The sequence below is a fragment of the Suillus subaureus genome, assembly GCF_016647635.1.
Source record: "Suillus subaureus strain MN1 chromosome Unknown BJ212scaffold_41, whole genome shotgun sequence".
NCBI classification, from domain to species: domain Eukaryota; kingdom Fungi; phylum Basidiomycota; class Agaricomycetes; order Boletales; family Suillaceae; genus Suillus; species Suillus subaureus.
In genome coordinates, this window is record NW_024538597.1 from 116,425 (window position 1) to 138,276 (window position 21,852).

The following is a 21,852-nucleotide window of genomic DNA, read 5'->3' on the forward strand; positions in this document are numbered from 1 at the left end:
GAATGTGCATAGGGTGGACAGGATAGGGGTGTACAGATCAGGCTAGTAGTAAAGATCCGGAGGTCTGGAGCTCAGGGGTAGTTCCATAGCAGATCTAATCCTGCTTAGATATGCAGCACACAGCAGAAGGGGATCTGGGAATGAGTTGGAGGTAGGGTCCGGAAATTGGTCTGGAAAGCATGGGAATATGATAGGATCTATGTCTGGCATACAGGATATAACACTTACCATGGTTCCCGAAAGCAGCAAAACATTTTTTGGGTATATCTCAGACCTATCCAGTGACTCTGAGTCAGATTCAGACATTGAGGACTCTGACATTAACTCACCAGATACTAATGACAACAATGAAATGATGCCCACTGGTAATGGCTGGCTGCCAAGAGTCCCTCCTCACAAACAGCAGAGATTAGATGTGCCCCAGAGAGTTCAACAGGAGTGCAAGCAGGAATATTGGAGCAAGGAGATGAATAAAGCCTTGGAGGACATGGACAAGTTGCTAAAGTCAAAGAAGATGCAGTTTATTGGTAGTCCATGAGGTCTCCAAGCAAGATGTACCCAAGCAATTCAAAGCCACCTGAAGCTGGTAGCAACAAATGGAAGGACATTTCTGGATGCCTCAGAGTGTGCAGCTGAGGCACATGGTTTTGCTGCCAAGTGGGGTGGAAGGCAACTTCAAGGTTGGACCCACAAATGATTGAGTGATCCGGATGACACAGAATCATATTCTATGTCATCATCTGGCCCAAGGTATAGATCATCTAAGGAATATCTAGTAAATAGATAAGACATGATAAAAATACAACATACCTAGTGATAACCAGGACACAGAGGACTCATCCACATCCATTGAATTGTAGTCAGTAACCAGAGGGTCATTAAATCGAACAGTTGGTTGTGGGTTTATATTGTGTGAGGAACTGATTGACTTGTTGACTGATAATTGAAAAAACTTCAAAGTTCAATACAAAACCAGCAATTGCCGGAAGTTGAACCATGACCAAACAAAGACAAACAATCAACAATTATATAGATCATCCATCAAATGTCTTGTTTCTTTTGAAACTTCATCCTTGTGACAACTGATTTCAACCTGATTTCAAGATCTTTAAATCTCTCAACTCAACCATCATGTCTACTCCAGTTGACACCTCTTTGACCAGTCTCAAGGCATCCACTGCCCAGATCATGGCCATCATCAGTGGTGCCTGGCAAACTCCCCCAGGTCCTAGCCACTTTGCTCTGACATCACAGGTCAGTTCACTTGTGGTATGTAGCATTCTTTGTTTTTTTCTCTAACATCCAGGCAGGCTCATGTAGTCAAGGACTATGGGGCTGGGCCCCCTGCCCAGCATCATGCTTTTTTGCTCCAAGGAGCTAATGTGCATCCAGAGCATGACTCTCTAGGTCTGGCCCAACTGGCACAGCATTAGGTATGACAATCCCCATCTCTTGAAGCACATCTGGTACACCAAGCTCCTCACCTGGGAGGTCTTAGGTGACCATATCTTTGATCTCTCAGTTGCTACTCCTCCTTCCACAGGTCTGATTCCAGTTGACCTTCCCTTCCCACCTGTCCTCACTGGCAATGTTGCTAGTCCTTCCACCAACACCACCACTGAGTACTGAGACAAGGGGAAAGGTAAGGCCATTGTTGCTGACCCAGAGCCTGAGGTGGAAGGAAGTAGGAAGAGGAAGTCTCCCATGATTTCAGCACTCTCCTCCCAACTGCCAAAGGCTCACATTTTCTCATAGCCATTTTCAGGTGGAGTGCTGGAGGTTGTCCTTCCCCAGCTCTCCAATTCACCTCAATCACCCTGGGTTCTGATGAAAAAACCTTTTGGCGCTGCCACAGCTTATAAGTCACATTTATGTGTCTGGGACTTGGGTGTATGTTTACAATATAGCAGGTGATTGCCAGCAGTCACCTGGCAGTCATCAAGCCTTCCCAGCCAACTCCTAAAACCAGTCAGTCTCATGGCCTGTCCAGAACTCTGGGTATCACTGCTGTGACAACCCCCAAGACCCAGATGCATGGTCACACCAAGACCATACTGTTATCAAGGCACCTGCACCTGCACCAGCTTGTAAGTCACCCCAGTTTTTTTTCATCACTGTCTGACCTTAATTTTCCCTTATAGCACTTCCTTCTTTGAGTTGGGCAGTCCCTGCTGCAGCACTGAACATACCCATGCCAGATCTCCATGCCATGGCAATTGTGATTCAGGATGGTGCAGCTCAAATCACTATTCTCGAGGCTCATGTGGCAGAGCAGGATGGTAAGATTGATACCCTGCAATGCATCCATGAAGGCCTTAGGCGCGAAATTATCAACCAGTACCCCTCATTCCCAATTCCTGACCCTCCTGCTAATGCAACATCCTTGTTGCTTGATCAATCCATCCCCACATCCATGTCACCCCCCAAATCTGCACTCCCTCCTCTCATTGATCTCTCGGTGGCAGGGATAGTGCCCACACCCCTGAAATTCGAGAATACCTCTGCTATTGAGGGTCTCCTGTTTGAGTACAACCAAGTTGTTCATCCAGAGGATCCAGATATGTCTGGTGAAATTATGGACCCAGGTGATCCAAGCAACCTTGTCCCAGGATACAATTCTTCTGATAACATGGATGTTGAGGTAGATGTTGAGGTGAAGGTTGAAGCATCTTCTGAGGAGGTTGACATGGCTACATAATTGCATAGTGATAGATGCTCCTGCTCTTGATCCCTAGCACACAATCCATCAGCATGCCTTCCTCCCTGTCCTGCTTCCCCTAACTGTCAATGTTTGCACCAAGACCATAAGCACCCCAGCCATGAGAAACTGTCTATTCAGTCCAGTGCAGCACCAAGTGGCCACTTTTCCTGCACTCTCTGTCTTGGCTTTGCTCACAATGTCCACAAGTGCAAAAGGGAGTTCCTGTAGGACAGCAAGAGCCCCACCTTCTGCTGTTGGAACGCAGAAGGTCAGCTGGTCAATGCACAGGGCATGCAGCTCTGTTATGACTGGCAGAACTCCAATGGTTGCTCAAATGGGAGCAAAGAACACATCCACCAATGCTTGGGATGTGGAAGCACAGATCACAGAGCTCAGAACTGTTCTCAAGGACAGGAGGCTTAAGGCTGACACATGGCACCTTGCACTTACATCAGAATATATTGACCCTAATATCCTTCCTTCCCTAAACATGCGATATAGCAACTCTGCTTTCTGCTGTGATATCTTCATGATGGTATTGTTCCAGCAACATTCATATGCCACTTCAGTGAGAAAACCTTTAGTGTTAAAGAACATATGTCTGGTCTTGATATTGAAGGTGAGGATAGCCTCGTAGTTGTTAACCAATGGTTTGCATGAGAGACAGAATTTTTGGTGCTGTTTGAAATGTTCTATGATGGCCAGACCTGCTGTATGCTCGAGAAGTTACATGAAGTTTTCAGTTGCTTCATAACAATCCACCAGTTGGAGTGTGGTTTCTGCTAGGAATCCAGACACATCCAAGACCAGCTTATTTGGGTCATCTAAGATCATTCCTTTGTGCATTGTAATGCAAGTGTCATATGCCATTCTGGACTCTCAACTCTAAATCCGCTTCTCCAGATATCTGGATCTCAAATGATCTGATCTATCTTTATCTTCCTTCCAGAATCCAAACCCTATATCAGCGCCCAACCCCATTTAGACTTCCCCTGTCTCCGGACTCCGGCTAACTATGTTTCCCTTCTGATTATTGATCTATTACATACATTTCATTTCTGGTGTTCATTATTTGTGATCCGTCCTACTTACTAATAGACTTTGCATATGCTTCATACATAGCCTTTATGTTTGCTGACTGATTCCTATATGATACCTACAGTATATAAACCTCCTGTAACTCTCAGAAATACTCCAGTTCAAATATCATCTTAGTTCCTGCTCATTCCTGTGTCCTCTGGACTTGAGATAAGTCTCTTGTCATATTCTGAGTTTTAGGATTGCATCCTAGACTACATTTCTGACTCTACCTTAAGGTAGTCTATCCTCTGTTAGTTTCTAGTCTGGACTTCATCTGGATTAGTCTTATCCACTTGCCCAGGTAACATCTGGATGTCCGTTGGATTTATCTCACGTTTCAGATCTGGACATCCATTGTCTGCCCTAGTCAAATCCTGGAAACTCCGGACAACTGTTCTAGCCCCCAGAAATTAGGGGCACATACTTGGGAAAGGGGCACAGCATATGAGCTGAGGCCAAGCCCTTGTGATCCGACCCCCTTGAGCATCCAACCTTAACAGCAAGAAGGGTTAGTGTGAATCTTCTCAAACACAGATGGTGTCAACAGAGTGAGAGGAATGTGAATGTGTGACTTTACCAGGTCTATAATTATGCCTGGTATTTCAAAAGCATTGTCAAAGGATGTGAAGAATTTTACTTCCCCATCATCAAATGTGTATGCTAGCATCACACTGATGCATCAGAAATGGGCTGAGGTTGAGGTTGAGCAGAAGAGGAAGACATGGTGATTACATTGATCAGTAAGGTGTCTGTATTGACAGGGTGTGGGTTAGGTAGATCTCTTGATCATCCACAGGAATGATCAGGAGATCCTCATTGTCATCGCCCAACAATCAACCAGAGCCTCATTTTCAACAATAATGTCATTATGAGATGCCTGTGTTACATGATGACTAGATGATCCAATTGCTCCACAATTCTGTTCTGGTCTATGTCCACAACTCTAAATGCCTGGTTCAGAGCTGAAGCATTTTTACCCCTGACTCCCTGAGGGAGTCCAGAAGTCTGAAAATTAGTCATTTTGAGTGGTGTCTAACTGATATAAAGACTATATGTATAGAGTTCTTTAATAAGCAAAATGCTACAAGCAAATGCAAAGGAAGATGACAAGAGGGATGTGTGTCAGCAACATGTGTATGTATGTGTTTGCTTGCTCAGTAAGCACTAGTTTGATCTATTTGCTCACAGGCTCACATAAGGATCAAACTGCACTATTCTAGTAGTGTTGGTTATCTGATTCTAGAGACCAGTGGCCAACATCTTACAATATTGTGTTAACTCATTCTTGGACACTGACTCTTTACCTTACTCACACTCCATCACACACTAGTACCATTAAACAGTCATGTCTCTGACCATGACTCACACCAGCAATGTCTGCCATACCCCCATAGACACCATGAAACCAGAACTAACTTGACTGCACAGGGAAAACCTCAGCCCATGACTTGGAAGCCAAAGGCTGGAAATGGCCAGCCTAATCATTAGTTGGTGAAATCAGCCACCCTGGTTTTCAAACCATTGGGCAATGGAACTGAGCCCACAACAAACATCTTCAGGTTGAAGATTCTGACATCCTTACCACCTGGCATACATAAGACTGAGAATAACAATCTACTACAGGCATCTACTGTGGCTATGGTTCTCGAAAATCCTTTATTTGACATGGATGATAGTAACCTGCCGTGTCATTCCAGTCATCAGCTTACCTCAAATATGTTGTATAAGAATCGAAGAATTAACTAATTCTGATGGTCATTCGAAGATGAGCAAAGAATACTGAAAATAGCTGAAGGGACCTCAAACACTGGCAGTGTCTAGTGTGTGATTGTATTCTGAGCCAAGTCAAGGCAGAGTCTTATGCTTACCAAATATTTCAGAAATTTCATGATGTTGAGGCATGGGAATACAATGTATTGCAATCAAGGTTGACCTATGACTGTAAGAAGCGCATCCTCCTTGTCAATATGCACAAGTGCCATTCATGAAGCACCCTTGACCAAACTCAAAGACTCATCCACTTCTACATTGCAATGTCTTCCCTACAATCATAAAATCATTTGTTCAGACATCAACCTGAATTTATAGTTGGAGGTGTAAGGTGGATTGGTTACACCCAATATATCTATCTCATTGATGAAAGTGAAAGGGCATTGCAATGAGCTGTAGATTCCATCAGGACTCATCCTGAGGTTGCTGTGGCAATCTTAGCAATAGTCCGTGAGGTGAAGGCATATGAGTCTCCTGAAGAAGATTCCATTGCCTCAAAAACTCTCTTAACTCTGGAGACACCAATGCCTCATAGTGAATTCATCACCGAAGAATTCGCACTCCACAAACCTATCGTGATCGCAGGTCATACCTGGTGTCATCTCCACTTGGTGAAATATATAATATGGGTAAAGCAAGATGGTGAGGTGTAGATAGATCTTGATGATCTTGATGAAGAGCATATGGCATGTGGCATGCGATTTTCCTCAATGTCAGATGATGAAGACCCCTCACAAACCACTGGCAAAGTCAAGACCCCTCACAAACAATTTGTCACTGTCCTCATTGGCCCCCAGCTACAGGCGCTATATTGAGATCCACAGAGTGCCCACAAGATGCATTATTGCACTAATGAAATCTTTGCAGAGCGCAAACACAAGAACAGACACCAACAATCCTGGAATGATTTTATTGATGGTAGTGACTATATTCAGGCTGTTGCAGAAGGCAAGATCAAGGACAAGGATGGTGCGCAACTTTACAAATCCAAGGCCTCTGACTGTTGGATATTGATATGGGTTGTATTTGATCAGGACTCACTGTATGGGATGTGATGTGCAACATGACTTTCATCTCCCATCCTTTGCTAGCACTAGGAACTGCTGACAGCCCTGGACTTGCGCCCATCCAGATGTCGGACATCATGCACCTTATTTCCCTCAACATTCCTGACCTCTTGATCCCTCTGTGGTGGGCAGTTCTTACCAGAAATGTCTGGAAAGATTTTGGAAAGGCCATCCATGGGAATTCACCCTCCTCTTATATGGGATAGGCCCCTTGGTACTTTACAATGTCCTCCCACTTCCCTACTGGCAACACTTCTGTAAACTTGACCATGCAGTTCGCATAATTTCACAGCACAACATCACATGTGAGGAGCTTCAAGTTGCTGCTAGATTATTAGTGGAATTCATCAAGGAATTCTACCACCAGCGCAGGCTTAAATGGATTCACTTCATACAGCAGAGCATTCACGCTCTCAGACACTATGCTAATGAAGTTGCAAAAAAGGGTCCTTCACAGTGGACCATGGAGTGCATGATCGGGAACCTGATTAGCAAGATTCATCAGCCATCAAACCCATATGCTAATCTCGCACAGCATGCCATTCATCATGCTCAACACAACACTTTGATGATTATGATTCCAACTCTCAATCCCAACTACAACAAACTATTGTATTGAAGATGGTAGAAAGAGCTGCTACCAACTGCCTTCGAGGGCAGGAGCTCGCACATCAAATCATAGGGTGGCCAGCCTCTATTTTTAAAAGGCTTTGCAGCCAGGATACTCTAGATTATACCAGTGTGAGTGCAGGGGACAAGAGTAGAGACAATATTTACCTTGATAACATCAGCCCAAAGTCCTGCTGATTTGGCTGTAACATTGGCGCCACGGTCTGGGCTCCATGCTACACCTGAATAATGCATGACTCTATCAACAACATGAAATGTGGAGCAGAGCTGGAGGCTTATCAGTACTAATATCAGGCATGTGATAGTGACATACCTGAGACACTTTGTCACACAGGAATCAGCTGTCTTCGGGGCACCAACAGTTGTTGACTGAGCAATATTGATGGCAGCCTGAGCCCAAAAGGACTTGTTGAAATTCAGCCCATCACCACCCTTGGCATGGTTGTTCTTGACATAGATAATTAGATGTGTTTCATCTGCTGACATCCAGGTACACCTCTGTTCTGATTCCTGACTCTGGCCATCTGAACTTGTGGCAGCTTTCTTCCTGGGTGCCATGAGACACACACAAGTACCCTTAGAACGATGAGAATGAGCAGAAGATCGAGTAGCGGGCATATTCTCTTTAATATTGATTATTGATGGTTATGTATGTCACACTGATATCCAACAATGACAAAGCAACTGAGATTTTGAAATTTAGGTCTTAGTTGCGCAAAATTTGGTGTCTGAACAGACTCTAAACAACTTGTTAGAGGGAATAGACAAAGCTGCGAAAAATGTAACAACTACAATGGACCACCACATGCAAATAGGTGCCATATGGAATGGGTCTGAAAGACCCAGATCCTACACTGCCATAGAAAAGTTTTCAATCCCAGGACCACTTACAAAGCTTCTTTCATGCACCGAGGGTCAACCCAGACAAATCATTATAGACAGGTAATGACTACTGATGCCAAAAGATTCAACAGCCCAACTCACTGAGGAGCAGCTGGTCTCCAAGGCAAAATTGGCTCTCAAAATGATGAACAAGAATAACATCCTGACCTCCAATGACCTATCCTTTGTGTCAGCAAGAAAACTCTCATGGCAGCATCCTATATGAATAAAACCCTAAGGAATTGGCAGAACGGTTCAACACTCCTTCAAATCACAGCAACTTTCTAGATTGATTTAGCACCAATATCACAATCGAGAATCAAATATACCATGTCCTCATGGAAAATATACCAATAGCTTTCTGCCCAGATTCAACAGCAGCCCTCACAGATCCTAAAAAGAAAGCCAGCATCGCACCGAAGAGCATCCTGAAAGCAAGATACATCAAGCCCATTGTAAGAAGAAACCCAAATGAGGGAACAGCTCATGTAATGAAACTCCTACCCAAACCATCTAGATGCCTCAAGTGTCACTCTTATGATGGCAGCCACATGGCAACCTGGGCCATGCTACTTGGAGTTGCAAGTGCCCAACATTCAAAGACAAATGAAAAGCTCACATGAAGCACAACAGTGAATCAATATACAGGTTCTACCCAATGGAAGACCCACCTAGGAGAAAGTAAACAAGGCACCAGAAGAATCACCTGAACCTCACTCTGAAGGTAACACCCCCTATACTACATGCACTGACCAATGGCCCTGCCCACTCCCTCCCAGACCAAGCAGACCAGACAGACCAAGACTAATCAATTACAGATCTACCTATTTAGCATGCCCTAAATCCACATACCCAAACATCATCCCACTAGGCAGGCACCAAGGCACTCACCCCAACCCAACACCCAATCAATAACAGGATGATACTCAATCTAGAGACTCCTTCTGCTCAACACTCAACTACAACCATGACAGTAATGCAGCCAGCAGGTGGGACTAATGCCATACAAACCTGAAACCCAACATCAGCCTGCATCCAAGAAACCAAACCAAACAAATGAGTGGGCGCATCGTTCTACTCTATGTCCATCGCGTCTTCATCACGTTCAAGACTCGCAGCACCGGCCGTGGTAACCTCCTCTACCGACTCTGTTTGTTCATCGACTTGATGAGTGGGGGAAAGTGGCCGCAACAGCCGATACAACACAAGAGCACCCCCTCCCGTACTGGGCGACAAGATGGGAATAATAGGCTGCGGTGCCGTCTGGTGTTTTCGTAGGCGCCGAAGCAAAGGCGTCGATATTATGCTGGACAACTCTTGCAATGGCTTTAAGAAGGATCTTATCTTCTATCTCAATACTCAAGTAGATCAACCTCATTCCAGAGCTCAACTTTAAAACATTGATCTTCCTCTCAGTCATATAGACATTTACCATGGGTTCAAATTCTGTTTGGACTCATTAGGTAATGATGTTGACTTTGATTATGAGGAGTCGGATACAGTCAAGGCAAAACCTCTAATGGGTGGCAAAGCAGGACACTTTGATACAGTAGTGGTAATGGATGGGTCAAATTGTGAAAGTACTGGTTTACAAGGTTAGTTGTATCACACTCTATAAGCAAAGTTTTTATAATATTTGATATTAATAGGTACTAGAATTGGACGTCTCAAAGTAATGTTTTGCCTGCCACAACAACTATATGGTTCTGTCCATCCAGTCTGGACCAAAGAACCTCTAGCTTATGTTGAGTGGTACTCTCCACTAAAACCAGCAGCAGAAGACTACCATGAAATGTACATTTCCAATTCATTATTAGTGGTCCTTTCCTACTTACCAATAAACTATCCATATGCTTCATACATAGCCTCAGACCCTGCTGATTGATCATTCCATTAGATACCTACAGTATATAACCTCCTGTAAATCTCTGTAGCACCTCAGTTCAAATATCATCTTAGTTCTGCCTCTGTCTATGACAGTTCATTACTGATATTTTCTAGTCTGGACTCATCCAACCCTCCAGATGTGACAGTCTTGTCCTCCTAAAATAAGGGGCAATACCTGGGTAAGGGGCACAGCGCATGAGCTAAGGCCAAAGCCCTTAGGATTCATTCTTAACAGGAAGACAGATCATACCAAACCTGATATAATGGAGTGGAGGATGGATCTGAGTTGAATTATGTGGTGATGAATCTGATGAGGGTGTTTGGGGAGGATTATATGTTAATCTTGAAATCTGGAGTGGGAAAATTGTCATCTTCATCCTCCATAATCATCTGTAGATAGCTTTGAAAAGATGCAACCTTCTCCCTTCTTGTAAGCCAAGCAATCATCTGAGGTTTCTCATTTCTCCCATTAGATGCATACCAACCCTCTTTGCAAAAATCAATGTGAAATCTTTCAAACATCTCAGTGTTGTAGTTATCTGTTGTCCCAAAGTTCTGGATGTTCTCCAGATAGTGTTGTGATGAGTGAAATTTTGGAATATTAAGATCATCTCTGATACTCAAATTGATGATGACTTCCTTGTGATGATGGAAGTCCTTTAGGGCTTGTTGCATATACTCCAGAGGTGAGTTGGGTATTGGGAGAGCTGTGCTGTCATCACCTTCATGCGATCTGCTGTCCTCCCTCCTGTGGGTTTGTTGGCCTGTGATGAGGTGCCTGGCATAACCCTGCATTCTTGCACTAGGGAACAGGGCATGCATGCAAAGAGATTGAGTTCTGGATCTTGACACTCCTTATGATACAGTGTCATATCCCACAATCCGGACCCACATTCCATCATATTCCCACGCCTTCCAAGCCTACATCCAGACCCCACTTCATATCCAGCTCATTCCCAGATCCCCTTCCGCTGTGCTCCACACCTCAGCAAGATCGACTACACTCCGGATTTACCCCTGAGCTCCAGACCTCCGGATCCTCACTGCTAGCCTGATCTATACAACCCTATCCTGTCCACCCTATGCACACTTCATCCAGCAAGACATCCAGACTTCACCTTGTCTTGGATTCCAGACTATATCCACCTTCTTGTATTCCGGTCCTGTATCCACCTTGTCTTCCGGATCCCCAGATCTCCGGACCTCTGGATATTAGCTCCGGACCTATTCCCACCCTCTGTCCGATATCCTGCACCTATCCCCATTTAGGCATTCTCTGCTTTCTGGCTTTCAGTTACCTCTTCTTCCGTCTTGCTTATTGATCCTTGTATGAGTCTTCATCTCTGAGTTCATTTACTTATGTTCCATCTTACTTACTAATGTGTTTCCACATGCTCGTACATAGCCCTGCTCCTTTGCTTACTGATCCCCTCAGATATTGTTCAGTATATAACCCCTGTAGATACTCCTGTAGTTCCCTAGTTTGAATATCAACTTAGACTTGCCCAATCCTCTCTTGGACTTTGGTCCACCTAAGTCTGTCCTACCCATCAGGCCTAGGGATTGATTCCCTAGGCCAGAGCTCCGCCTTTCCAGCACTTTCCCTCTTTCTGGACCTTGGTCCACTTCCTGTCTCTCTGACTCTACCTTCGGGTAGTCTACCTCTGTTTGCTTCTACATTGGACTTTGTCCGATGTAGCCCCTATTCCTTCCAGACCTCCTGTCTCTTGTACCTCCGGGCATCCTGTCCTTTGGACATTCTGCCCTCCATACCTTTGGACGTTCCATCCTCCTAACCCTCGGACATCCTGTCCTCCTGTCCTTCAGACATCCTGCCCTCTGTACCTTCGGAGATCCTGTCCTTCTGTCCTCCATCATCCTGCCCTCCTGTCCTCCTGTCCTCCAGACCCTCGGACCTCCTATCCTTCCATCCTGTTTCCTGTAGAAGTATTACCTTGCAGTGGGAACTCTTCTGAGCACTTCCTGCATTCCTCCGGAACTCTCCTGGGCTCCTCTGGAAGTCCTCTAGCGCTCTCCAGCAGAATAGCCAGCCTCCGGAAGTCCTCTGGACTTTGTCAGACCATCATCGGACCTCATCTGAAATGAAGGGCACATACTCAGGCAAGGGGCACAGCGTATGAGCTGAGGCCAAGCCCCTCTGAGTCAGTCTCTCTCTCCCTTGAGCAACATGGTTCTTAACATACAGCAAATTCATTCACAGTGCAGGAAGGATGGAAGAGTGGCTGGGAACCCCATTGCCACCAGTTGCCTTTGCCCACTCCATCGTCATTTTCTGAGGTTTGTAGAGATGGGCAAGATCAGGATTTGTACATATCTTGACAAGGGCATTGGTGATGATGTTGAGCATTCCTGAGTGGGTTGGTGCAGCATTAGTGAAAAGATGCTCTCTCATCTCCTTCAACATTGTCTTCATGGGCTCGATAGCCCAGTCCTCACCTAACAGCCCCTCCACCATAGAAAACCCTGCATTGGTACCAGGATAGTGCTGTTTCTCCACTGCTTCTTGCCAAATCTTCATCTCAATGGTATTTTTAAGCCACCTATGAAGCCACATCTCTGCCTCACTTGCCATGTCAGTGTTTGGAACTTTTTTCAATGTGTACAGCCCATCAAACATGAAGGCAAGTGTCAGGATGACATAATAGTAGCTCTCCAGATCATGGACTATCTCATGTTGAATGGCATCTGTACCTGGTCATTGAGTGAGCATCATCTGAATGGCCATCCAAGTGCAAGTGCCCTACACACACAACGTAATTAGCATTGGAGTAAGAAGATGGTTGTCAATACAGACTGTCAACTCATAGATTCCACCCTTATCTGCAAATTGTTCCAGATCCTCATCCGTTGTTGGAGACCCATAGCCTGCAATGTTGACTTGGAGACTTTGCACCACATCTTTGGGCTTGATGTGGACCTTGCGCACATAGCGAGCAAGTTGCTTCAGTGGGTTATCAGCTGGTATATCTTGAGCTGAACTAGTAAGGGTGCATTTGCATAGGTGAGAAGAGACTGAATCAGAGGGCGGCTGACCACTGGCAGCAGTTAAAGGTGACTCCCCAGTAATAGTTTCAGTAGTACATTTGCATCCACCACCACCATGTCCCCTGCATTTAGGTCTACCTGTTCCCTGCCCTCCACGTGATGGCAGAGATGAATTAGGTGGTGGGGAGGAAGCATGTGGAACATCTGGCTGTGATGAGACCATGGAAGTAGATGCTGCATCAAAAAGTGGAACAGGAGGACATTTAGTATTGGGAGAGGGAGTGTGAGCTGGAATAGAGGGAGCATGTAGAACAGGAGGACATTGAGGGGGAGTATTGGGAGAGGGCATGTGAGCTGGAATAGAGAGAGCATATGGAATTGTTAAGAACCATGCTCAAAGGAGAGAGAGACTGACTTAGAGGGGCTTGGCCTCAGCTCGTACACTGTGCCCCTTGCCTGAGTATGTGCCCTTCATTTCAGAGGAAGTCTGATGATGGTCCAACAAAGTCTGGAGGACTTCCGGAGGCTGGCTACTCTGGTGGAGAGTGCTAGAGGACTTCTGGAGGAGTGCAGGAAATGTCTGGAGGAGTGTGGGAGAGTTCCGGAGAAATGCAGGAAGTGCTCAGGAGAGTTCCCACTGCAAGGTAGTACTTCTACAGGAAACAGGATGGAAGGATAGGATGTCCAGAGGTCTGGAGGACAGGAGGACAGGATATCCAGAGATATGGAGGACAGGAGGACTGAAGGTCCAGAGGACAGGATGTCTGAGGGTTAGGAGGACAGGATGTCCGAAGGTATGGAGGGTGGAACATCCAAAGGACAGGATGCCCAGGAGGTGCACAGGACAGGAGGTCTGGAGGTCCAGAAGGAATAGGGGTTACATCAGACAGAGTCCAATGTAGAAGCAAACAGAGGTAGACTACCCTTAGGTAGAGTTGGAGAGACAGGAAGTGGACCAAAGTCCGGAGAGAGGATAAGTGCTGGAAAGGCAAGACTCCAGCCTAGGGAAGCAATCCCTAGACTTGGGACAGAGACACAGGGAACAAATCTGAAGGTCCAGAATTCCAGCCTAGGGAATCCATCCCTAGGCCTTACAGAAAGGATGATACTCAGATGGACTGAAGTCTGGAAGGTGATTGGGCAGATCTAAGGTGATATTCAGACTGAAGACTCTACAGGAATTGTACAGGGGTTATATACTAGAGGATATCTGAAAGGATCAGTAAGCAACAGAGTAAGGCTATGTATGAGCATGTGGAAAACACATTGGTAAGTAAGATGGAACATAAGTAAATGAACTTGGAGATGAAACTAGTACAAGGATCAATCAGCAAGATGGAAACAGAGATAACCAAGAACTGGAAAGGCGGAGATGCCTAAATGGGGATAGGCGCAGGATCTTGGATAGAGGGTGGGAATAGGTCCAGAGATAGTAACAGTTAATATCCGGAGGTCTGGAGATCTGGAGATCCAGAAAGCAGGGCAGAAACAGGACTGAGATATGCGAGGTGGTGGATGTAGTCCAGAATCCGAGAGGAGGTAAAGTCTGGATGTCTTGCTGGATGGAATGTGCATAGGGTGGACAGGATAGGGGATCCAGGAATGAGTCAGATATGGGGTCCGGAAATAGGTCCGGAAAGCGTGGGAATATGATGGGATCTATGTCTGGCATACAGGATATGACAACCTGCCATTGTGCATTGTAAGTGCTAGTTGATATAAATGTGAACAGACAACATACCAGGATCAGCAAGTGATAGGTACAACACAAGCCTCAAGTATTCCTCCTTATCATCCATTATACAGTGGCTCAAAAAACTGTCCACATATTTTTGCATTTTTTACTATTTACAATATTGTGTGAGAATACATAAAGACCTCAGTGACATGCTAATACCATATTGTAGTGCTGCTTCAGGGCTTTGGATTGAGCACCACATTGTGAGGATCAGAGGAGATATGGTGGAGATACAAGGCTTACAAAATCATGACTCATGTGGACAGTTTTTTGAGCACATATTAAAACTATATAAATCATCATTTATGACACCATAACAATCATGCCACCATTAAATAAATTATAAAGTGGTGTCATTATGTCATTTTAAAATCATACCTAACTATACAAACCAAAAATTTCCATATGTCATGGTTATATTCACTATGAAAGCCACCCCCCCTGCTCAAAGGGATAATATCCTCTCTCTTTCCTATTCTGGCCTCTCTGCTTGTCAAATTTCCTCTAGAACTGGAGTATCCAAGTCCACTGTGGCCAAGTTCATCAAAGAAAGTCACACAGACAAGGAAAACTTCTGTGAAGGGCGTCCATCCAAGCTCACCTCTACTGATAGGAGGGCTAACCATGACATATGGAAATTTTTGGTTTGTATAGTTAGATATGGTTTTAAAATGACATAATGACACCACTTTATAATTTATTTAATGGTGGCATGATTGTTATGGTGTCATAAATGATGATTTATATAGTTTTAATATGTGCTCAAAAAACTGTCCACATGAGTCATGATTTTGTAAGCCTTGTATCTCCACCATATCTCCTCTGATTCTCACAATGTGGTGCTCAATCCAAAGCCCTGAAGCAGCACTACAATATGGTATTAGCATGTCACTGAGGTCTTTATGTATTCTCACACAATATTGTAAATAGTAAAAAATGCAAAAACATGTGGACAGTTTTTTGAGCCACTGTATTTAGCATATCCAGGCAAACAGCACCTCTATGATCAAAGAATGAAAATGCAAACTGTTTGCCAAAGTACTGCAACATTATGATGGAGGTATGGGCATCCTAACAGCCCCAGATTGTGTTTGTGTGCTTGGCAGTCTCATCAAACCATTCCTGTTTCTGCACATTGACACTGTGCTGCTTCATCTTGACACAGGAGACAGCTTGACGCCAATCCTGGACAAGAGGTTGCAATGGGTTATAGGGCACCAGAATAATGTCAGGCTTGCATTCTTCAGCACATCCAGGGAGATACTTCTGGCAATAGTCTGAACTCCATGTCTGATGAATGAGTGATTCGCTCACCAATTCAAGTGCCACATCCACTACTTGATTCATGAATCTGGCCATTAGATCTTCTGTGCTGCTTCTGCCACCAGCTTGGTGGGTGACATGTGGTGCTTTCAGGTTTGAACAATCTATCTTTGCTGACCAGCGACCTACAGATCTAATTAGCATCAAAAAGTCAGAGACCTTCACCACTCATACCTTGATTGTCCAGGTACCCTCTTTTATTGAATTCAATGAGAATATCCTTCACATTCCAAATCTTGGCAGGATCATTGAGGTTTTGCAATGTTGGAAGATAACTTCATCACAACATAACTCATTGATGACTTGGTGCATAACTTCTTTGTTGTTGTCATTCTGCATGGCCACAAATCCTTCAGATGGGTGTGCAGGGTCCAATGGTTTGGTTGGGGGCTCTAGAAATGCCCTAAGTTTGCAAGCCTGATTGGCAACTGTGTTTTGGTACATCTCATCAGTCTTTGCAATGAAACCCCTTGATTGGACCTCACAAGCAACCTGTCAGATTGTTGCAATACAGGTATAGAAAAGAGTGACTCACTGTGTTATAACTTCTAGGTTCCAAATGTACAAAATCTGGGCTGGATAAAGGTGCAGATGATGCCATTGAATGAAAGGGCAAAGAAAGGGTGGAGACAGGTTGTTCGGATAACCATGGACACAAGGGTTATCAATGAAATCATAATTGAATGAAGTTGAGTACATGGGGTTATTGCACCTTGATAGAAGACTTACACTTGATACTTTTTCCAAATCAACACCAGACTGTCATTGTTGACATGCATAACCTACATTGCAGCATGCCTTACTGAGGCTTATGTATGTCCACAGGAAGGCCTGAAGGTGGATCAAACTGGTGACATGGTATTTCATTGGTGGAGAGCCCTGATTGGTGGAGAGCCACATGATTGTGGGCAACTTGCAATCACAACCCTAAGCTAGGGGCAATATTTGGGCATTTTGAGAAAATTTATTCTATTGCAATGCCTAAGTAATACATACACATTTCATGTAGATATCAAATGTACAGAAAAGGAGGTGTTCTGAGAGCCTGTTCTATCTAGGATGAGCAGATCATTCTGGAGAACTCCAGCCTAAATGAATACCACAAATAACACTCACAGGAAGTTGGGTGCTCAGTGCTCTAATGGTCACAGTGGAAAAACAGCTGAATGGAACAAATGCAGGCATCACATGACTAGATACAAATAATGCATCAACAAAGGACTTGGTAGAATCTTGTGCCTACAGCATGCTGCTAGTTAGTACCTCTGATGCCCCCTTTCAATTCTAGTTTGTCAATTCTGCTCACTACTGATGCAGCAGACAGTCTGTTGCAGGTATTGGAAAACAGTGTGCATGTTCCTCCTGTGCTCCTTAGCCTGCACCAACTTTTGATTAATGAGGCTCATTGTCAAGGTGACTTGATGAATGGTATAGTCAAGGGTGATGATGCATATAAACTCTTATTGGTAGAGTGTTGTACTACTCATATGTTCCATGTTCTGGCTAGCCTATCAAAGCACTGCAAACACTAGAGCTCATTTGCAGGGGTAATTATGGACACCCAAGCCCACACCTGGGCTGCCTGATACTCTCTCTCTCCCACACATTCTTGATGTCCCAAGCAACTTGTTACTGGCACTAACTTCTAGTGATGTTCCCTCACTGGCTGGCCATTGCAGGGCATGATTCCAAGTTGAGGGCCCTGATTATGTTGATTTATCACACCTTACCAAGCAAGCATGCAAATCCACAACACTTACAGATGCTGGGCCACCAGGGGAACTGCCTGAGCCTCCTTTCAATCCCCCAAATTTTGTTGATGACAATTGCAAATGTGGCACACATTGGTTATGGCTTCATCAGCATTGTGCTGCATGACTTGGCAATGATCCTTTTGGACCTAAGGAGTATGAAGTGAAGGAGGAGGAGGAGGAGAGTGATGGAGAGGAGGTAGCTGGTGCTCATTCCAGGTGAGGTTTATGGCATTGGTGGCCCTCAAATGACCCCAAGATCACATGCAGTGAGGACCTAGCAACAATGATTGCACAACTTGCATCTGCACTGTTACAGTTACATACACCCCTATTCATTTTCTCCTTACTACCCTTGTATTATGTCATGAGCCGCATGATGCCACTGCTAGACCTGTCTCTGATATTTGTATTACATCATGATCACTGCTGCCATTGCTAGATGACTCATTGTTGACTTATGCCTGCCCTAAATTGTCTACAATCCTATATATAGTCAATGATGTACTCAGTAGTTCTTCACTTTAATCTTACTAGGTTTTTACCTGAACATTCTCTTACTTAGGACTTCCAATCCTAAGTTGTCTGAACCGATATTCAAGCCAAAGACACTCTCTTCATCTTGTCTTATGACCCTTGCATTTGCAAGGTCTTGACTATAACTTCAGCCATTGCTCTTAACGAGCTGCTGTTGTTATGACCATCCTAGTTCATAATAATCTGCACACTGTCACTTATCTGCCAACAATCCTCTCAACTGGTTGCAAGATATCGCTAACCATGTGCAAATACTGTTGGTAGAAGATGAGTCACTAATTTCTGTTGTTGTGAGATGTCGAGGGATTGTGAGTAAGGATGTCCACATTAACTTCCTGGTCATGGTGAACTACATGACTCTTGTCTGCAAGTGCCAAAGGTATGTATCCTAAACCTTTCTGTGTTCCAACTGGTTCAAACAGTTCTTCTTGATAGCATATGCCTCAAGACTGGTCTTTGCTTAACAGACATATACAAGAAAGAAATCAAACCAAATGCCTTGGTTAGGGCAATCTCTTACCAAACCTTTGCAGAATGGCACACAATTGGCTGCAGGTTCATTGCCATCGCCTGCAGTGGTTCCATTTATTCCTTGGTACTTATCGCCAATCTGGGGCTCATGGTTGCTGTTGCATCTATGGTAGGGACTATGCACTTGAATTTAGCAAATATGCTACATTTGCTACCACCAAGTAAGTTGTTCTTCTGATTTGTGCTGTAAAATTTCAGTAACATAAGTTTATTGCACAGATTCTCCTGAAAGAAAACTTATCATGGAATACATAGCACCCACAATTGCTCACATGCATCTCATGTCCCCACTTGCCATGGACACAATGTTCTCTCCTTTGCTAATTGCTAGATTTGCAGTGTCAAAGTCAGTTGACTGCACTGACCTCAGTGTCTGACTGTTTCTTTGATGCTATAATGCAAAAGTGAGTGTTAGACATTGCAATGACACTGGCATGAACTGACTTTGTTATCTTTAAGTGCATTCATTCCCCTCCAAAGAAACCAGCATGTTTGGAGGTCATGCATTATGCCTGTGCCAAGCGATTCTGGCCAAGTTCCAGTACACACTTTCAACAACGAGGAATTCTATGGCTCAAGTCACCCTTACAGTCCACCACTGTCTGATGTAGAGGAGGACGAAGTTGAGCACATCATAATCAAGACTTCTTACAATCCATTGTCACCTGAGAACCAGCACTTTAAGGCACCCTGGAACAAAGTGGATAACATTATCTGGAGCACAACAGAAAGGTCTCATGCTGAAGCAGGGGAGTGAGTGAGAAGCATCAAAGGTTTGAAAATGAAGGTGTGTGTATGTAGCTATACATTGTTCTACTAAGCTAATGATCACTCCCTGGTTGTATAGCTTGCAAAACTTTACCACAATGGCATCAAGATAATGCAGGACACATACTTGTGCATTCCAATGCATATTATACCAAAGTGTGTTCATATTCCTGCAGTTGTACTTTTCAAATTGATCTCAGCAGTCATCATTTGGAGCTACGAAATGCAGACAGTTCACTCATGGCTTTTGTGTCAATGGCACTCCTGGCTCATATATAATCTACTCTTGAGGTGAATCTTTTGGCAGCATTGGAAAATCTGGACCTACTATGGGAGACTGACACTCAATTGCCCGGGTGTCAACCCTTTCAAGCAATGCACATGTCTTGGTACAACAGACACTGTACCTCAGTGAGCAACCTTTTTTGGACACTCAACTTATGGTATACGCTAATAATGAAACAGGGTCACGAGGCTCCAACAGATGTCCAACCATGGGCATTAGAAAAAGAAGGCATGCACACCAATCACTTGCAGGTAATCCCCTACCTATCCAAAGATTTGCATGAACACTGTTGCATCTATAGTATGATTTCAAAGTTATATGAAGAGTTGTTTGAGTGGGTTTGAAAATTGGTGCATCATCATGCCATTTTTATTCTTGACATTTATATTCACATTGGTAGATGGAGACCTATCTGCAGAAGGAATTTGAGCTGCTGATGGAAGTCACAGTGTCCTGCATGATTTGGGAATCATGCATGGACATGACTACTAGGTAGCCCCCTAAAAGACAAAGTCTGTTAGCTTAGGCATCAGGCTAGTCAACCCATACCTTGGTTTCAAACCTTGGTCAAATAGTTCAGTTTCCCCTCTGTGATTCATGAATTTATTATATCTTGAAGAAAAGTCATTTGTGAGATGGGAATCACATAATGACCTAGTTGATATTGTGAAGCAATAAGAAGGTTAAGGTATTGCCTTGCCTTTGGCTTATTCACTTTGGCTAGAGAAAACCATAGAGAAAAGTTCAAAGCCTAACAAAAACCTATCTAAAAAGCCTGTGTTTTGTGTCTTGTTATTGTATTATTATTTCTGAGTTGTTTTCTCTAGTATTTCCTTGATTTATTTTTCTATTGGAATGCTCTGACCCATCAGATACTTCACAAATTGTACCTACAGGGTATGATGTCATAATGATGTCATTTGTTCTGGAATGTTCTGCTCCACAATGACTCACCTCTGATGTCATTACTCCACCTATGGAATATTCTGGAACACTCTGCTCCACTTTCTGGAATATTCTGCTCCACTTCTGATGTCATTGCTCCGCTTTTTTACTTACATAATATTCCCACACAAAATGTATATAAGGAGGGCCCATTCTCCCCCCCAAAAAAATAGGATATCCCACTTGCAATCATTTGAATCTCAGTCTGAGCTACTCACTGTGAAGATTGTTGCTTACAAAGAAAGCCCCTTTGAAGTACCAAGTGCAGGGAAAAGACATTCCCTTGAGATTACATAAGTTTCTTATGATAGAAACTTAGTTTATTTGAGACCAGCTTCTCACCTATGTAGTTTTCTGATATTGACCAACATGAGCTTTGGTCAATCTGTTTGTTTGTAAGACCTGCTTCTCACCTAGTTTTCTAATATTGACCAACACAAGCTTTGGTCAATCTGTTCATTTGTGAGACCAGTTTCTCACCACTTTGTGCCTATTTGACCAACCAGTTTTTGGTCAACATATTTGTATTTGAGACCATTGTCTCTACAGAGAATTATCTTAACAAGGAACCATGTTCCAGTGTCTAGATAGTTTATCCTAGACAAGTTTATAAGTTGGGATAAAACATAAAGCTCCAGCTAAGTTAATCACATAGATTGGTTTAGCAAGCCTCCCAAGAACTCACATGTTATCTACCATGAAAGAAGAAAAAGTCATAGACCGTGTTAATTGAGGACCAGCAAGAAGTCTTATCCTAGTGTAATTGTGGTGTCATTAATTTTACACACATTTATATAGGACCCTCAGTTATTAAGACAATAGCAGTCTTGCCTGGAAACTGCTCTCCCCCTGTTGCAACCCTTTGTATCTTTGGTCAACAATATCAATGTGTGCACCAAAGCCCATAGAGACAGCCTGGATCGCCATCTATGTCTTGTCATTCCCATTGG

The 21,852-nt window shown here is 43.9% G+C and overlaps 8 protein-coding genes across 8 annotated transcripts; 5 read left to right on the top strand and 3 right to left on the bottom strand.

Annotated features, from left to right (window-relative positions):
* Window positions 1-229: 229 nt before the first annotated feature.
* BJ212DRAFT_1535355 (uncharacterized protein) lies at window positions 230-538 on the top strand (the record flags this gene model as incomplete). Its single annotated transcript, XM_041341810.1, has 1 exon — window positions 230-538. One exon carries the CDS (start codon window positions 230-232, stop codon window positions 536-538), a length of 309 nt encoding a protein of 102 aa, XP_041188255.1.
* A 593-nt stretch (window positions 539-1,131) lies between these two features.
* BJ212DRAFT_1485379 (uncharacterized protein) lies at window positions 1,132-2,698 on the top strand (the record flags this gene model as incomplete). Its single annotated transcript, XM_041340969.1, has 8 exons — window positions 1,132-1,254; window positions 1,311-1,382; window positions 1,459-1,543; window positions 1,599-1,642; window positions 1,756-1,890; window positions 1,944-1,968; window positions 2,025-2,087; window positions 2,142-2,698. 8 exons carry the CDS (start codon window positions 1,132-1,134, stop codon window positions 2,696-2,698), a joined length of 1,104 nt encoding a protein of 367 aa, XP_041188256.1.
* Window positions 2,699-6,892: 4,194 nt separating this feature from the next.
* BJ212DRAFT_1281431 (uncharacterized protein) lies at window positions 6,893-7,237 on the top strand (the record flags this gene model as incomplete). Its single annotated transcript, XM_041331616.1, has 1 exon — window positions 6,893-7,237. A coding segment is annotated over one exon (345 nt), but the record flags the coding sequence as incomplete, so codon positions are not given.
* Window positions 7,238-8,423: 1,186 nt separating this feature from the next.
* On the top strand, window positions 8,424-8,753 carry BJ212DRAFT_1281516 (uncharacterized protein; the record flags this gene model as incomplete). Its single annotated transcript, XM_041331623.1, has 1 exon — window positions 8,424-8,753. A coding segment is annotated over one exon (330 nt), but the record flags the coding sequence as incomplete, so codon positions are not given.
* A 1,657-nt stretch (window positions 8,754-10,410) lies between these two features.
* BJ212DRAFT_1216980 (uncharacterized protein) lies at window positions 10,411-10,710 on the bottom strand (the record flags this gene model as incomplete). Its single annotated transcript, XM_041329317.1, has 1 exon — window positions 10,411-10,710. A coding segment is annotated over one exon (300 nt), but the record flags the coding sequence as incomplete, so codon positions are not given.
* Window positions 10,711-12,232: 1,522 nt separating this feature from the next.
* Window positions 12,233-13,372, bottom strand: BJ212DRAFT_1485380 (uncharacterized protein; the record flags this gene model as incomplete). Its single annotated transcript, XM_041340970.1, has 2 exons — window positions 12,233-12,729; window positions 12,787-13,372. 2 exons carry the CDS (start codon window positions 13,370-13,372, stop codon window positions 12,233-12,235), a joined length of 1,083 nt encoding a protein of 360 aa, XP_041188260.1.
* A 2,934-nt stretch (window positions 13,373-16,306) lies between these two features.
* BJ212DRAFT_1303269 (uncharacterized protein) lies at window positions 16,307-17,490 on the bottom strand (the record flags this gene model as incomplete). The annotated part of the gene is made up of 6 exons (XM_041333390.1): window positions 16,307-16,576; window positions 16,620-16,659; window positions 16,814-16,866; window positions 17,201-17,246; window positions 17,273-17,276; window positions 17,391-17,490. The coding sequence occupies 6 exons, from the start codon at window positions 17,488-17,490 to the stop codon at window positions 16,307-16,309; spliced, it is 513 nt and encodes a 170-aa protein (XP_041188261.1).
* Window positions 17,491-19,411: 1,921 nt separating this feature from the next.
* On the top strand, window positions 19,412-20,086 carry BJ212DRAFT_1303270 (uncharacterized protein; the record flags this gene model as incomplete). The annotated part of the gene is made up of 4 exons (XM_041333391.1): window positions 19,412-19,656; window positions 19,677-19,690; window positions 19,751-19,827; window positions 19,979-20,086. The coding sequence occupies 4 exons, from the start codon at window positions 19,412-19,414 to the stop codon at window positions 20,084-20,086; spliced, it is 444 nt and encodes a 147-aa protein (XP_041188262.1).
* Window positions 20,087-21,852: the final 1,766 nt, after the last annotated feature.